General features: G+C 46.3%; 1 protein-coding gene across 1 annotated transcript in view; it reads right to left on the bottom strand.

Annotated features, from left to right (window-relative positions):
* RPS6KC1 (ribosomal protein S6 kinase C1) overlaps positions 1–17,721 on the bottom strand; it is a 122,723-nt gene that overhangs the window by 30,643 nt on the left and 74,359 nt on the right. Inside the window, exons 10-11 of the mRNA XM_056852992.1 lie at positions 13,616–13,663; positions 11,132–11,264 (exon numbers count right to left, since the gene is read on the bottom strand). Coding sequence (XP_056708970.1) covers positions 11,132–11,264; positions 13,616–13,663 — 181 coding nt within the window. The remainder of the gene's footprint in view (positions 1–11,131; positions 11,265–13,615; positions 13,664–17,721) is intronic.

The raw sequence follows: 17,721 nt of genomic DNA on the forward strand, positions 1-17,721 counted from the left end.
TACTTTATGGATGCTCTTGCTTTTAACAAGACATTTAATATATTGTGACCAAGAGGGAAAGGGCTCTGCTAGATTGATATATGAGGTCCATACATGACTGAGACTTTTCTCAAGGCAACTCAAAATTCTCATTTAAAAGGATGCTTTGAATTCACTTTCCACAATCTAACACAAGATTTAAAAACCTGATTAGATGAATTTTATTATATCCCAAATGTAATATACATGAGGAAGCTAAACAAAATATATACATTACAGTGCTAAACTACAACAAAACAATAGCACCTCAAGGCCACATACAATGTCTAAACCCAAGCCAAAGCAGCCCATCAAAAATCTGCTTGCTCAGTACAAGAGAGACAATTATGATTCGTATCAACAAAGAGACAAATCAGCCTGCAGGCCTGTTCAAAAAATGGATGGCCTTATAGCATCTCCAAAATTGCACTGGAGAAGATGTCCTTTGCACCTCCTCTGGAAAGTTATTCTATAAAGTGGGTGCCATCACCCCAATGCCCATGAATTGTATTGAACTCATATTTACCCTCAAAAAGGAAGGCATGTTTAGTAGAAGGTACTGGGCCAACCCAAGGCAGGATGGTATTGGGTTGGCCTAAGGTGGGGAGTGGGGATCCTTCAAATATGTAGGTCCCAGGTGAATGGAAAGAAAAACAGTATTGCTTACCTGTAACTGTTGTTCATCTAGAGGTCTTCTGTGCAGGCACACATGGGTACTGCGCATGTGCAGGCCAGCCGCGGAGAACTTATGCTGGAAAGCTCTAGAATGTTCAGGCCGCTCGCGCCCCCTCCCCGTCCGAGGCTCTTCGCGCCCAAGCAGTCATGTGATAGGGGAGGGGCGAGTGGCCGTCCCTCCAATTCTCTACTTCGCCGCCGCGGAATTGACATAGAAGAAAGGAGCAACCCACAGCGGGGATGGAGGGAGGGATGTGTGCCTGCACAGAAGACCACTAGATGAACAACAGTTACAGGTAAGCAACACTGTTTTTCATCGGCGTGGCTTCTGTACAGCCCCACATGGGAGAATAGCACGCTAATGAAACACAGGAGGCGGGAGTAAGGTTGCAACTAATAATTTATTAACTCCCTACAGAACTGTATTCAACACTGCCACACCCACGGAGGAGTCACAGCGAACGCCCACATCCATGGAATAATGGCGAACAAAGGTAGCTGGACTAGACCAAGTCGCAGCCTGACATATATCCACCAGGCTAGCAGAACCCAAGAATGCAGCCGAGGCTGCCACTGCCCTGCTGGAGTGCGCTTTCAGATGCAGAAGGCAGTCCTTGCCCGCCACCTGATATACTATGGAGATGGCCTTGGTCACCCACCGGGAGATGGTCTGTGACGAAACTTTACGGCCCTTCTTTGGCCCAAAAAAACACACAAACAGATTATCCTCTTTCCGATACTGCTTGGATCTGTGTAAATAAAATAAAAGTGCCCTCCTTACATCCAGCGTGTGCAAGCGATTTTCCTCATCCGTTTTTAGGGTTTGGAAAGAAAGTAGGCAGCACTATGTCCTGGGAAGTATGGAACGTGGAAACTACCTTGGGAAGGAAATCCACACTAGTACAGAGGACCACCCTATCAGTATACACCTTAAGAAAGGGCGGGTCATGACGCAGGGCAGTCAAGTCACTGACCCTCCTGGCCGACGTAATGGCCACCAGAAATGCTACCTTGTAGCTGAGGTAGTACAACGCACAGGAGGATAGCGGCTCAAACGGCTTGGTCATTAGTTGAGACAGTACCCTGGTAAGGTTCCACTGTGGTAGAGGTGCCCTAACCGGAGGGAAAATGTTATTAAGACCTTTTAGGAACCGTTTACACAAGGGGTGGGAGAACAGAGACCGACCCCCCCACTCCCTCATGTAGCGATGAAATAGCCGCTAAATAAACTTTCTCTGATGAATTCGCCAGCCCCTTTCCCTTCAGGGATAAAAGACACTCGAGCACCCTAGCTAGAGGGCAGGAACTTGGATTAAGACCTTTGTCTACTGCCCACCTCTCAAATCCCTTCCACTTGCTACTATAGGAACGTCTGGTGGAGAGTTTTCTAGCAGCTACCAGTACCTCAGTGACTGCACTGGGGATGTCCCCCACTACCAGATGAGCCACGCCGTGAGGTGGAGCGAAGCAGGATTGTGATGCCACACGTTGCCAATCGATATCATGTCCGGGGCTACCGGGAGTTCCCAAAACCGCCCCTGAGCCAGCTTCCACAGCAGGGGAAACCATGGCCTCTTTGGCCAGAACGGGGCTATCAGGATCACCCGGGCCTTTTCTGTTGCCAGTCTGTGGACGAGAGGGACTGGGGGAAAGGCGTACATCAACTGCCCTGTCCACGGGATCTGAAACGAATCCCCTATCGATCGTGGATCCCGTGCAGTCCTTGAACAGAAGATGGGGCACTTTGTGTTTGCCTCCGTCACAAATAAGTCCACGGAGGGGGCACCCCAACCAGCCACTACCTGATCCTGAATGTGATCGTTTAATGACCACTCGTGTAACCTGTCCGACTCTACTGAGAGCATCGGCCACAACATTTGATTGTCCTGCAATATGAATGGCTGTAAGAGAGGCATGGTGTTGAACCGCCCACTCCCAAATGAAAATGGCCTCTTTGCAGAGCCACCTTGATTCTGTACCACCCTGTTTGTTTATGTAGTACTTTGCGACGACATTGTCTGTCGCGATCAGGATCCATTTTCCTTGCAGCGTCCCTGTGAAAGAAACCAGAGCGTACCTTATAGCCCTGAGCTCCAAAAGGTTAATATGCAGCTGGGCATCCTCCATGGACCACCTCCCCTTGGTTTGTAGGTGGCCACAATGCGCCCCCAATCCATCAGGGAGGCATCTGTGAACAGCTGAACATCGTGGAATGGCACTCCGAATTGCATCCCTGTAAGCAGGTTGCAGTCCCCACCCCACCAATTCAGGGACCGTATTACCACCCTAGGGATAGAGAGCATCTTGACCTGTTTATCCACATTTGGCCGGAAATGCTGCAAAAACCACAATTGCAGAGGCCTCATCATAAGCCTGGCCAGGGGTACCACTGCCATGGTGGAAGCCATAAGTCCCAAAAGCATCTGGACGCGAATAGCTCGCTGAAAGCAATTCCTTTGAAAGGTTTCTACCATAGATTGAATTGCCCTTACTCTCTGAAGGAGTGGAAATAATTTGGCCTGTTGGGAATCCAGTACTGCCCCAATGAATTCAACGGTCTGTGTGGGTTCCAGGTTAGACTTAGTCACATTAACAATTAGCCCCAATTTGTCCATGTGACGTAAGATGATATCGACACTCTGTCTGACCTCGCTGGGGGAAGAGCCAACCACCAACCAGTCGTCCAGATAGGGGAATATAACAACCCCTTGCTGAGCCAGGTAACTGATTACCTCCCCTACACATTTAGTGAACACTTGGGGAGCGGTAGCCAACCCGAAGGGCAAAACATTGTATTGAAACCGGGCACCTTCACAGGAAAAGCGGAGAAATTTCCTGCATGATTCATGAATGGTGATGTGAAGGCATCCTTGAGGTCCATCACCACAAAGAATGCCCCAGGGCTCAACAGGGTCCCAATCTCGTGGACTGACACCATTCGGAAGGGTCTGAGACGAATAAACTTGTTCAATTGTTTGAGATCCAAAATGGGCCTCTTACCACCCCCTTTCTTGTCTATTAGAAAGTAGTGGGAGTAAAATCCTCTGTCACACTGGTCCACTGGCACTTGGCTGATTGCCCCCTTTTGGAGCAACTCTGCTATTTCATCTTTCAACACCTGAGGAGCCTGTGCATCCCTTGGCGGAGGGCGCAAAGAAGGAGGGCAATGAAGCCATTCCAAGAAATAACCTTTCTTTATTATGGGCAACACCCATTGATCGGCCGAAATAAGGCACCATTCTGAATAGTATGCAAACAGTCTATTCAGGAACCGTAAGGAAGGTAACTCCGAAAGTAGGGTGGTTAGTCATTGTGCCCCCTTTTTGGGGTTTGGTCTGCCCTGTGGGGATCTATCACCCCGTTTCCCCCTATTCTTGGAAGGGAACCGCTTTTGATCCGATGTATTAAAGGATTGGCGGTTTTGGCCCGAAAACTGGTAGGGTGTAAATCGGTATCCCCTGTTATAGAAAGAGGGATTTTGTCTGGGCTTGTATCTGGGCCGAAATGCTGGGGCTGAAGATGTGGGTGCTGTGATACCCAAAGACTTCGCGACGGCCAGGTCCTTTTTGTATTTATCCAGGTACTCATCCGAGGCCTGATTAAAAAGAGCCCGTTCGTCAAATGGCATGTCCTCTAACCTGTTCTTGGCTTCTTGTGGTAAGTTAGAGGAGCGAAGCCAAGAGAAGCGTCTGAGTGCCACACCAGACGCTAAAGTTTTGCTGGCAACATCGGCAGCGTGTCTTGCTGCATAAAGTTGATGGCAGCCCAGCCTATAGCCTTCTGACTGCATAGCCTTAGCCACCTTACTCTTTTCCTCGGTAACTTCAGGGAAGAGATCAGTAACATGCTCCCATAGCAACATTTGGTAGCGACCCATCAAGGCGCTATGGTTGGCTACCCTTAGGCCTAAGGAGCCTGCCGAATAAAGTCTCCGACCCATATGATCAAGTTTTCTGCCCTCCTTATCGGAGGGAGAAGAATGGGACCCCGCTTTCCCTCTGGCTGGGAGAGTATCAGCTACTAGAGAGCTACTGGGGGGATGTTGATACAGACACGGGAATTCCCCTTCTTGAACTTTATACAAATTATCCACCTTCCGAGGGATGGGGGGGTAGGAAGCTGGCTTGGCCCAGTTGGTAAGGGTGACACCTCGTATACCCTTCACCATGGGAATGGCGACAGGCTCTGTCTCAGGGGAGTAGAGGACGTCCATTATAGGGTCCTCTTCTCTAGACTGCGTCGGATCAACTTTAAGTCCCAGGGCCTTGGCCATTCTGGCCAATTGCTCATTGTAACCCCTAATGTCCTCTGAAGGAGAAACCGGGAAGGGGTCTCCGACAACATCATCAGGGGAAGGCCAGGAAGAGGTCTCAGAACCCCCCTCCTCAGAGTCCGAAGGATTGGGGGGAAAGACCTGCCTTGACTGACGCCCCGTCTTTCTCGGTACCGAGGCTCTCGACGTCGAAGCTTTCGGTCCCCTGTCTCTTGGAGAAATGGAACGGCTTCTTGACGTCGAAGCGCAATGTCGCGAATGAGACGGACTCATTCGGCGTCGATCCTCTCGGCTCCTTTCGGAGGAATGTGAATACCGGTGCCGCTCGGTACTCCGACGTGGCGATGCTTCTCGGCGCCGTGATGACTCTTTGGGCGAGTCACGGTGTTGCAGCGAGTCTCGACGCCGGTTATCCCTCTGAAGCGGAGGGGGGGAATGGCAGCATGAGCAGTTGCCTCTCCGGTCCCAGTACCGACAGGCTCGGTAGCAATCACTACGGTGAGACTCCGCTGAATGTCAGGAGCGTAACTTGGAGTCGTACTGGAGATCTGGAATCACTATAACATCATGGTCAGAAGGAGAAAAGTACATCAGGTCCTCTCGAGGGGACCATTTTCTCTTAGGGGAGATAGAGAGTCCCCCATACCTGGGATCCTTGCTCCTAGAAGGGGCGCAACTGCGGCGTCCCTTGGACGAAGCGGGCGAAGGGAGACAAGTCTCACCCGAGTTAGAAGAGCGGCAGTGCCGGTCACCTGGGCTCCGTTCCATCGGCAGGAGGGGAGATAGCTGTAAGTCACCCCTTAGCGAGGACGGTTGGGAAAAGGATGTCAAGGGATTCTTTGACACCGATCCTTCCTTAGTTGCTGACCCCTCCTTAGGCAATGACGCGCTCTTCGGCACCGAGTCCTTCTTCGGTGCCGAACCATCCTTCAACGCTGACTTCTTCTTCTTCGACGTCGAGGGTGAAGAGTGAGGCGCATCCCCGTCGTGACGAGGAGGTGTATCAGGCGCTCCCTTACTCTTCGAAGAGGACGTTGCTTGTTTGGAAGAGTTCGATTTTTTTGCCTTCTTTTTTGACTAAGAAGGGGACTTTTTTGAAGGGGCTCCGAGGACCGGAGCGAGGGATTGCTCATATAAATAAGCCTTGAGCTTAAGGGCTCTGTACTGGCGGGAGCGATGAGTGAGCGCCCTGCAATGCCTGCAGGACGCCGCGATATGAGCTTCCCCCAAACAATAAATGAATTCCTCGTGCTCATCTAACTGTGACATCTTGTAGCCAAACGAAGAACACTTTTTAAATAAAGCCATCATATCATCCATATGACGACGCAAAATCAAGAGCTTACCAAAAAATCGTTCTTACTCACGCTGCGGCGAAGAAAGAACTGGAGGGACGGCTGCTCGCCCCTCCCCTATCACATGACCGCTTGGGCGCGAAGAGCCTCGGACGGGGAGGGGGCGCGAGCGGCCCGAACATTCTAGAGCTTTCCAGCATAAGTTCTTTGTGGCTGGCCTGCGCATGTGCAGTACCCATGTGTGGCTGCACAGAAGCCACGCCGATGAACAAGAAACCAGTACAACTATTGTAAGATTGCTGTTATTTATGAGCCAGTACTGGATAAAACACCAGGCTGCTGCGTTCTGCATTAGTTTAAGTTTATGGGTTACCTTCAAAGTCAGCTCCATCTACAGTGTGTTAAAGATATCCAGTCAGGTGGTAACAGAAGCACGGATCAGCGTAGGTGGCTCAGCAGTGTCCAAGAGGGTAAAAAGTTTTTTAATTAAATACAGATGGGCTGAAGGCATTCTTAGCAATGACTTCAAACTTTTTCCTCAAAAAATAAGGATAAGGTCCAGTAGCAATCTGTGCCTCTCAACTTAATCTGATAAGGTCAGTGTGATCCCTTCATTACTGAATGGGTCCAATCTCTCAGTCACTTCAGCTTTCTCATCTAGCATCACTTCCATCTTGTCTGGATTTAATTTCAGCTTCTTTCCTCTCATCCACTCAACCATGGCCTGGTCTATTCCCCACCAATTCCAGAGGAACTGATAATGGTATTAATGCGCTTCACAATGAGTAGAATGACCTTCCTTAGATTGGTATGAGAAACATCAGGTCATTTCCTCTGTTCCAAGCATTTTCCCAGGCAACTCGCAATACAGAACAAAAGCCAAGGTCAAATGAGAAAGGAGTTCCTGCTCTCTGCTACCTTTCCACTCTCCATGACACAAGAAGTCACATAATACAACATCAGGACACATCTGCACAAAGGAACAGGAAGCACACTAATAATATGGTGGACAGCCAGAAATCCTAATCCTATACCCATCTGCATTCACAGGAGGTGCAATCAAGAGCCACCATGAATGGTTATGCTGTCCCATAATCAGAAGAGGACTATCCCACCCTTCCACCGTTTAGGTCTCCAAGGCCATTTAGAAGTATAATCTAACCATGGCATAAGATACTTAAAGACAAAAAATTTAAAAATAAAAACAACCCATCAAATTAAACTATACAGCAAATAAATGACGAAGTGGATGACAGTGAATAGCAAATCTGTATTAACTGCCACTAAAGTGAATGGGGCTGATTTAGTCTGACATCTGAAAGGTAACAACAGCAGTACTAGGTGATTAGGTTTAGGGAAGACACCTCTGGTAGCTTCAAGTGTCTGGCAGTATCATACGAAGAAGATGGCCCTTCAGATACATGGGCCCCAAATTGTTCAGGGAATCATGCCTTGTTCTTATTGACCTGTTGCCTGGCATGACATCTCAGTCAGGCGCTAAGAAAAGGGTACAAAGCAAGTTCTGTAGCGTTCTCACACGCTGAGCTCCACAAGTGCAAATATATTAGAAAAGCCCTGTCATTGATGATCTATATTCTGTTCTAAACAAAAGGGGTAATTAAATGTTGGGCTACTTAAATCCTGACGTTACTGGGGTGGGGGGAAGTCAAAAAGTAATTATTCTTTGGCCACCTGTTCTCTGAACATGCTGGCAATTTCCTAAAGACATTAAGAGGCACAACTCTGCAGTTCCACTTTGAACTCCTGTGTAATGCCACTGGCTATGTTCTTAAAACACCCAGATCAGAACATTGTAATTGTAGAAACTCAGCGAAAACTCTTTTTTAAGCTTTCAAAGAGGTTGTGATTATTCTTGTGGGGATACTGGGCATGCTACACAACAGAAAGCACCTCCCCACCCCCCAAGATTACCTTTCTTCCTCCTTAAAACACACTTTCAATTTCATTATTCTATTTAATCCGCCCCTGTCCTAGTTGGCAAATAAATCTCTTCACAATGGCTGTAGAACACAGAGAATGTAAAATATGTTTTTATTTGTACCAACCATTGTTCCAATGAAAGTATGCAACCTTTTGAGTTACACAGAGCAGTCTCTAGGGCTTGTTAATCAAAAAAGAAAAGGGGGCGAGAGAACAGAGGCAGATTCCATGTTCAAAGATAATGTGCCATTGAGTTCTGGTCGATGCTGGGGACACAACAGAGGGCTCCATAGACTTACTTGTGGGATTTCAGGAGCTCTAACCCAGCAGAGCTCTTCTTACAATTTAACTGACTGCCCAGTATAAAAACCAGCCAAAGGAAGACTCCGAAGCTTTTGTGTACCTTGAACCCTCATCAAATGTGCTCTTTAACACGATTCAAGGCTGGTTCTTATAAGGAATTTGCAGTTAGCATTTCACTGATCAAGATGCCACACAAACCATGACCATTCATAGAGTCAGTGCTCAGAATTCAAGCAGAATTAATTTTCACATCTGGAAGCAATTAGAAACCTTTCAAACTAACAGTTATTCTGGTGCTTCACTGTCTGGTTTCATTTGCCTGGACAGCAGGAGGAACAGGAGAGGGAGCGAGTGAGACATGAACCTGACAGGGACATTGCCTAACCAAAACAGTTAACATTTCTGTGCATTCTGTTGCCAGTCATTGAACTGCCTCGCTGAATTAGCAAGACTTTCTGACACACAGGCCATGCAGTTGTGTGAGCTGTTCGGTTCCCTGGGGATGTCATAAGAACATAAGAAAAGCCCTGCTGGATCAGACCTAGGCCCATCAAGTCCAGCAGTCTGTTCACACAGTGGCCAACCAGGGGCCTCTAGGAAGCCCACAAACAAGGCAAATGCAGCAGCACCATCCTGCCTGTGTTCCACAACACCTAATATATTCGGCATGCTCCTCTGATCCAGGAGCTAGGATTGTCCTTGCTAGGCAGGGTCAAACTTCCTTGACACATGTAAGGAGGCAGGCAAGGCAGACTGGAGGGCTGAGGAAATAGCGGAATGGGCTATGGCTGCCCACCCCCACAACAGGCAGCCCTCCTGCCTTGCAGACTGGAAAGAGGGGGTAGAGGTGGAGGCTTAAAGCTCCCCCCTCCCCCGCACCACCATCAATAGTAAAGAGCAAAAACGCAAATATATTTGTGAGATGCAAAACTGATCAGCTATGCCAAAGGAACAGATCATGGTTCTATGCAAGAGGGAAAATTCAGGGGCTGGGGCCTCCCTGACATTTTTATTGTATTTTAAAATAGTCATGGCGGGACCCAAAGTGTTTGCCTGTTCACAACCTAAGCAGAATTGTTAAACGAAAGGAGTGTTTGACAAAGGGGAGCTTATCCCGTCTCCCTCCCACCTACCTTGCTGAGCTTCACTGTTTGAAACATAATTTTCTCCTGGTCAGGTTACAATGCTGGAAAAAAGCCTGGATAGGAATTCATCCGGGATGAAACGAACAGAATACCGCAGGGCAGTATGGGAAGCAGCAGGATTTAGCTCTCCCTCCAGCACACACACAAACCTACAAAGCAATTTACATCTCCCTGTGTCCACTCGAACAAGAATATTAATCGCCGATACCAGTGGTTCCCAACCTTTATGGTATGGTGACCTACAAGTCCAAATGTCCTTTGTACAATGACCCATCCAGGGCTGGACCAAAGTTTTTTGGTTCCCTAGGTAAACTATGAGAAGCCCCGTGGCGCAGAATGGTAAGCTGCAGTACTGCAGTCCAAGCTCTGCTCACGACCTGAGTTCGAGCCCGACGGAAGTCGGTTTCAGGTGGCCAGCTCCAGGTTGACTCTGGGGAAGGCACTGGCAAAGCACCCCGTAAAACAAAGTCTGCCTAGTAAACGTCAGGATGTGACGTCACCCCATGGGTCAGGAATGACCCGGTGCTTGCTCCTTTACCTTTAGGTAAACTACGACCTTGGAACTAACCTGTTCCAGTATTCCATTTTTATAGTGCCCAACCAGATGTTTTTGAGAAACCAACAAATATCACACAAAGGGTGCAGCTACCCCCACTATGAACCCCAAGCAAGTAGGGGTTCATCTCCTCCTCCTCTGCCAGCTAGGCCACAGCCAGAGTTTAAAGAGGTGCACTTGGAGGGCACTAGGTTGAGGAGATACATGGACAGTGAAATCCTAAGGGAGGAGGAGTAGAGGTGCCCCCCGAGGATGGCACAGCCGTGCCACCTCCTGACTGGTTTGCTGCAAGGCAAAAATGTTATTTTACTGAAAAACCCGTGAAACTGCTCCATACAGTTTCACAAGGCTGCACCTCCCTTTTTGCAGGCACAAGTTCACAGTGGCAAAAGGGGGCTTTCCCGGGGTTAAAGGGTTTAGGGAGCTGCCTCCTGAGGCCATTTGGGGGCCCCCTTTGGGATTGCTCTGCCAGATGGCAAATAGAGGTGAAGAGGTGAACTGCTTGCATGCAGGGTAAAAAGGAGGGGGTGATCCAGTCTTAAGCTTTACTCCAACTTCCTCCCTTCACTGGCAAAAACCATCAGGTTCAGTAAGAGTTTTGTGTAAAACAAAAAATGTTTTAACAGTCCAGCAAAAAGGCACATTATCCCTCGTTCTTGGCCTTTCTTTCTCTGTGGTGTCAACCCCATTAGAAACATTTTAATAACTTTTCAAAATGCAAAGTGGAAACTGTACACAGCAAAGAAAGGATCTGAGACAGGGAAATGCTTCAAAACAGGACCGTGTGTTTATGTGCTTTGCAGTTGTGCTCTAATGAGCTACAATAACACTGGCTTTAAAGACAGTCCATGTAACATCTGGATGTCACTGACTGGGGGGGAAATGACACCCTCCCTTCGCAATGTATCTGAATTCACAGACCAACCTTCTGCATGGTGTAGCACAAGGAATACCGATTCCTCTGAGATGATGTACTTGTGCAGAGCCACCATGTTGGGCACGCAGCGGGGGACGATGGTCTTTCTCTTCCTGCTGCACTCGCTACTTTTCCTTAGACCCTGACAGAGAACAAAAAGGTCAGTTGTACCCTCAGTTGCCTTTGGAGCCTGCTGTGCTCTGTGCTTATCAACCAAACTAATCTATCCCAGTTACTCTAGGCTTCAGAGAAACCACTCATCTGCTGCTCTATGCCCCTCAGTCCCCCGAGGCCCTGCTGATGGCATCTGGCGCATATCCAGAGAACAGAAGATGGCACAAAGCTGCCATTAAAATCAATTACATGGGTCAATGTTTTCATTAGAATCTCTCGCAAACCAAGTCATCAGGATGACACTCCGTTTTGTTTTCCTTGTGACCTTTTTTCTTTTTTTTAAAGAAAAAATCTTTTTCGGGGTGCTATGCGTTAGTTTTAAAGTGAATTGCCATTGTTAAACCCATTCAAATTCCAGAGGCAAACCCAAAATATTCCCATTTTTATGGGGTTGTGTTATGCATACGTTTCCAACCAAATGAAGAGAACGAAGTGGGGAACATGGATCGTTTCTTGAAGAGGTTAGGATTTCTAAAGGTGGGACACACATCAAGTATGAGGGGAGTACTGCTGTGGTAAACACACCAATTAAATGTGTTTCAATTCTTTAAGGCTGTAGATGTTAAGAGTCTCATGGCTGCTGCCAAAATCAGCAGCCCTGCATCTCCTCCTCCCTCCTAATAGCATCTAGTAAAACTAAACACGCAGTACAATGTCTTGGCTCTGCATGTTTCCCTACCCTCCCTCCATATCCATAGTGCAGACAGGGAAATTTACAACATGGTGAATTTGTATTGTGTATTCTGCTTTACTAGATGTTATCAGGAGAGAAAGGAGAAGGAGCAGTGGGGCTGCTGTTTTCAGTGGCAGCTGTGTTTTTCTCTTAATATCTAGCCCCAGCAAAGCGCAATATTAAGGCTACCAATATAAAACACAATTCTGTTAAAAGAGAAGTTTTTATGGGTGGATGAGTTTCAAAAGGGGAAAGGAGACTCATATTGCAAAGTGTCACTACTCTATAGTTATAAATGGTCTCTATCAGGCATAGCAGCAGTATGTGGAAAAAAGGATCTAGGGATCTTAGTAGATCATACACTGAACATGAACACACACCAATGTGATGAAGTAGCTAAAAAGGCAAATGTATCAACATTTTGGGCTGCATCAACAGAACTATAGTGTCCAGATCACATGAAGTGATGCTATCACTTTACTGTGAGCTGGAGTAGAGCAGAGTACTTGGAGTATTGTGTTCAGTTTTGGGCACCACAGTTTAAGAAGGATGTTGACAAACTGGAACGGGTTCAGAGGAAGTCAACAAAGATGGTGAGGAGTCTGGAGACCAAGTCCTATGAGACAAGGTAGAAGGAGCTCAATATGTTTAGCCTGGAGAGGAGATGACTGAGAGATGATATGATAGTCATTTTCAAGTATTTGAAGGACTGTCATATAGAGGATGGAGTAGAACCAGAACCAATTGGCTGAAATTAAATCAAAAGAGTTTTTGGATAAACATTAGGGAGAACATCCTGACAGAGTGGTTCCTCAGTGGAACAGGCTTCCTCGGGAGGTGGTGGGCTCTCCTTCTTTGGAGGTTTTTAAGCAGAATTCTGCACCAACTAAAGTTTCTGGACCATCTTAAAAGGCAGCCCCACGTAGAGCACATGACAATAATCTTACCTAGATGTTACCGAAGCATGCACCACAGAGCCAAGATCTTTCCTGCCAAGGAAGGGCCCCCACCAGCTAAAACTGGTGAAAGGTGCCCTGGCCACTGCTGGTACATATCTATACCATAGGAGACTCAGGTCCAACAGCACTCCCAAGCTACAAACCTGCTCATTTAGGGGTAGTCCAACCCCATCCAGAACAGGAGGCATCCCAGTTCCTGGGTCAGATCTCCCCCCCACCCCCCACACACACACTAGTTAGCACCTCTATTTTGTTGGAACTGGGGATCCCTCCATCAGAAAGATTTCAAAGATGCTGAAAAATGTTGATTGCAATTGACCCCGTTTTCTATCTAATAGTGAAGGGTAGGGGGAAATGTCAGCAATACTACTTCATGGGTAGACACAGAAAAGAGTAAAAAGTGGGAATTGATGGCCAAATGTGCTGATTAAAATTCAGGGTAAGCAACGTTATCACTTACATTTCCATAAACTCTTGCCTGTTAACGCATTGTGGTAGAGTGAAGAGGGTTGAACTATGGAGGACAGTTGATAGTTTTGTTTTAGGGCAATGGATTAGACAGAATGAATGGCTTGCCTCTCCAATGTATGTGCTGCTTCTGCCTTCTTTGGACAAACACAGCAATAACTTAAAATATTACTGCATCAGCATGCCGAGTGATTTGAGGAAAATAATGATTTCACTTACCTTTAGTATAAATGTCTGCTGTGTTCTAGTGTCCATTACTAGCAATACCTAAATGAAACACATTTTTTAAAAAAGGCATCCAATATATATGAAGAGCTTGAACTGATCACCCATTATGACTTCCCCACTACAGACTAGTGTCTCTCAAGAAACCCTGCTAACATACACAAATAGTTTATTACATTTTTATGGAGATACTAGGGCTGCAGCCTTTGGTTGATTAGCCAGACAGTAATATAACTCCAATTAACAAAGAAACAGGAGTCACCTTAGAAGGCACCTTCTAGCCATCAGAGGTAATGCCACTTCTAAGATGTTGTTTGTTCTGACATGTTTATTTCTTAGAACCATTGTTTTATTCATATGCAACTTTATGCAGGCTGCACATTTATCAAACCACATATTATTAATCAACTAATATATTTGGTTAGGTGACCATCTTAAGAGAGATGTTGTGGGTTAAGTGCCATCAAGTCGCTTCTGACTCATGGTGACCCGATGAATCAGTGTCCTCCAAAATGTCCTATCTTTGACAGCCTTGCTCAGATCTTGCAAATTGAAGGCTGTGGCTTCCTTTATTGAGTCAATCCATCTCTTGCTGGGTCTTCCTTTTTTCCTGCTGCCCTCAACTTTTTCTATCACGACTGTTCTCCAGTGACTTAAGAGAGATACCTTAAGAGGGGCAAGAAGGGGGAAGACAATCTGGGCAACAGGATGAGACCCTACACCCCGAGCTGTTGTAGCCCAGGTGTGCGCAATCCCAAGCAGGCAAGGCGCTGCCTGCCGCCACTCTGCAAGCTGGGTTGGTTTGTAGATTGGTAGTAGCAGCAGAGGAGGAGTTGGCGGTCACCTGCCCTTCCCTCCCTCAATCCTTCACAGGGTAGGGTGAAAGCCAGGGTAAGTGTAGTGGTTAAGAGCGGTAGTTTGGGGCGGTGGAGTCTGATCTGGAGAACGGGGTTTGATTCCCCTCTCCTCCACATGAGCAGCGGAGGTTAATCCGGTAACCCAGATTTGTTTCCCCACTCCTACACATGAAGCCAGCTGGGTGACCTTGGGCTAGTCACAACTGTCTCTTAGAGCTCTCTCAGCCCCACCTACCTCACAGGGGGTGACTGTTGTGGGGAGGGGAATGGAAGGTGATTGTAAGCCAGTTTGATTCTTCCTTAAGTGGTAGAGAAAAGTCGGCATATAAAAACTAACTCTTCTTCAGGATGGGGAGCAGGGATGGGGAAGTTAGGCTGGGCAAGCAAACCCTGGAAACCAGCACTACTGCCTCTGCCTATCATATACACAGTGCACTGGTTTGGGGGACTGGAAAAAAATGTACCTGAGGAGAGTGCTGTGGCTCAGTAGTAGAGCCTCTGCTTGGCATGCAGAAGGTCCCAGTTCAATCCTCAGCATCTCCAGTTAAAGGGGCTAGGCAAGTAGGTGATGTGAAAGACCTCTGCCTGAGACCCTGGAGAGCTGCTGCCGGTCTAAGTAGACAATGCTGATTTTGATGAACCAAGGGTCTGATTCAGTAGAAGGCAGCTTCATGTGTTCATGTGTTCAAGTGCTGATTTTATGCTGCTAGGTTGGTGAATTTTCTATCAAAATTTTACCAGACTACAAATCAGGGCTATTTAAAAACAGAGTAGGAACTGATGGGATAAATCATGGCAGGAAAATTGAGTTTTGCTCTCCCTGTATAGCTGGGGAGTGGGACAGACACACCAAATTAAGAGAGATAAAAACAGTTAGAAAGTGATGCATCAATTTTCCAGGGACTTTGTCTTTTCAACCAAGTTTGTTTGCAGTTAGCTAACATTCACATTGAGGCAGTAAATACAAGAACATATGCGACTTTTTTTTAATGTGCCCTTTGACTGTCAATTTCTCCCAAACAGGTGTTGGTTAAATGATTATAAATTGGCCCCTGGATACACCTCTTCAACAGAGCCGTACAGGACTGGAGATAATATAATTAGAGTAAAAACATCAGGCTGGTGAATGCTTTCCATCTGTTTGGCAATAATGTTTAGTTAACAATAGTCTTTAAAAAGAAGCACCTTCAACTTCCCTTCTTCAAGTTATTTATAGGGCCATTCTTAACACTCGAGCACTCTTGCTAACAAGAGCTTTAGCCACTTGGAAATTATTAGCCATACGGCTAATTCAAAAAAAAGAAACGTCTGCCCGCAACATCTGCAGCTCTCCAAATTTACATGCAGCAAACTCATTTTAGAGTCATTTCTTAATGAATGAGCCTACAACTCTATATTAATATTATCATAGCATGCAGGAAGATCATAAGGAGTAAAGCATTTTTTTAAAAAAAAAATACCAACACTAGGGCTAATCGGCAGTGAAGCTCTCAGCATAAAGGACAGAGTAAATAGCTTCTTTAACCCTCATGAGGGCTGGTTCATTTGTAGACAAGAAGACACCAATTTAACAACACTGCTCATGGCTCCGCTCACCTTTCTAAAGACAAAAATCTAATTTGGACTAATTTGGTATGATTGTCTTCCCAATCAAAAGCACCCCAAACAGACTTTCATTTCAGGATAAAACAACTGCTGTAACCAAGCCCCCATGAAATAATTACCTTTGATAGTATATCATTACTGAACGAATACAATTAACAATACCGTTCCTTCGTCTCCTCATATTTGCTTATCTACATCTAGGCAGTGTGCAACTAACATATGCTCACACCGACAAATCAGGAGCAGCTAAAATATTGCCTACAGGTAACCACCAGGCCCCTGTTCCTCAGCTCTACAGATCAACATGAATGACCTTCAGTGCAGGCCACACATCCAATTCTTGTCATCTGCAGGGAACCTTTTTTTTTTTTTTAAGGTTTGACAATTTGTGGCTACAGCCTGTTTCTCTGTGATACCACAGTCACACAAAATGGGATGTCCTGGCCACAAAATAGTGAATAGTAGAATGGTAGAATCACACATGTACCTAACAACCAAGGACATTGCTCATCCTAGCCTTGTTCTATTAGCTTGAGGCTCAGTCAGACAACAAATGAAATAAATAAATGCAATATAATTAATGAGCAAACTGCAAAAAGTCCATACAATTTCCCTAAGAACTCTTTAGTCCAAGATTCTGTTTTCCACAGCGGCCACCCAGATGCCCCTGGGAAACCTGCAACCAGGGCATGAATGCAGCTGCCCTCCTAGCAGCCAGTATTCAATGGCATGTAGCTTCTTAACATGGAAGATCCATTTACCTATCACAGCTAATATATGGCAACAGACCTATCCTCCATGACTATACCTAATCTAATCTAATGGCTATCGTCACTCCAATGAATTCCCCATTCGTTGGGTTAAATACTTTTTTTTGTCCATCTTGAATTTACTGCTGCTCAATTTCACAGGTGACTCTTCATTCTAGTGTTATGATAGGGAGAAACACATAAGAACATAAGAAAAGCCCTGCTGGATCAGACCAAGGCCCATCAAGTCCAGCAATCTGTTCACACAGTGGCCAGCCAGGTGGCATCGGAAGCCCACAATCAAGACAACTGCAGCAGCATCCTGCCTGTGTTCCACAGCACCTAATATAATAGGCATGCTCCTCTGATACTGTAGAGAATAGGCATGCATCATGACTTGCACTCATTTTGACTCACATCCCTCCATTGTGAGAACTTTTTGTTCACTTTCTCTACCCAACTGCATTTTTTTTTCCTAACTCGAAAAGCCCCAAATACTGCAGCCTTTCCTCAAAGGGAAGGCATTCCCTGGATCACTGTAGCTACCTTTTCTGTGCCTTTTCCAGCACCAGACTATGTTTGCAATGGGTGGCCAGACCTGAACGCAGTATTCACTGTGGTCCATAATATACATTTATATAAAGGAACTATGTTGTCGGCCATTTTATTTCAATCTCTTTCCTAACGATTTCTAATGTGGATTTTGCCTAGTCATTGTCCCCAAACTCTAGCCATGCTCATTGAGCTATCCGCAGAACACAGACTTTCCTGCTTAATCAAGGTCATTTAGTCACACTGCCAATATATATATTTAAGTATGGGCTTTTATTGCCCAATTGTGCATCACTTCACAATTTCTTATACTGATCCTCATTCTCCATTTTTGCCC

This window comes from Euleptes europaea, chromosome 7, assembly GCF_029931775.1.
Source record: "Euleptes europaea isolate rEulEur1 chromosome 7, rEulEur1.hap1, whole genome shotgun sequence".
Lineage (NCBI taxonomy): Eukaryota > Metazoa > Chordata > Lepidosauria > Squamata > Sphaerodactylidae > Euleptes > Euleptes europaea.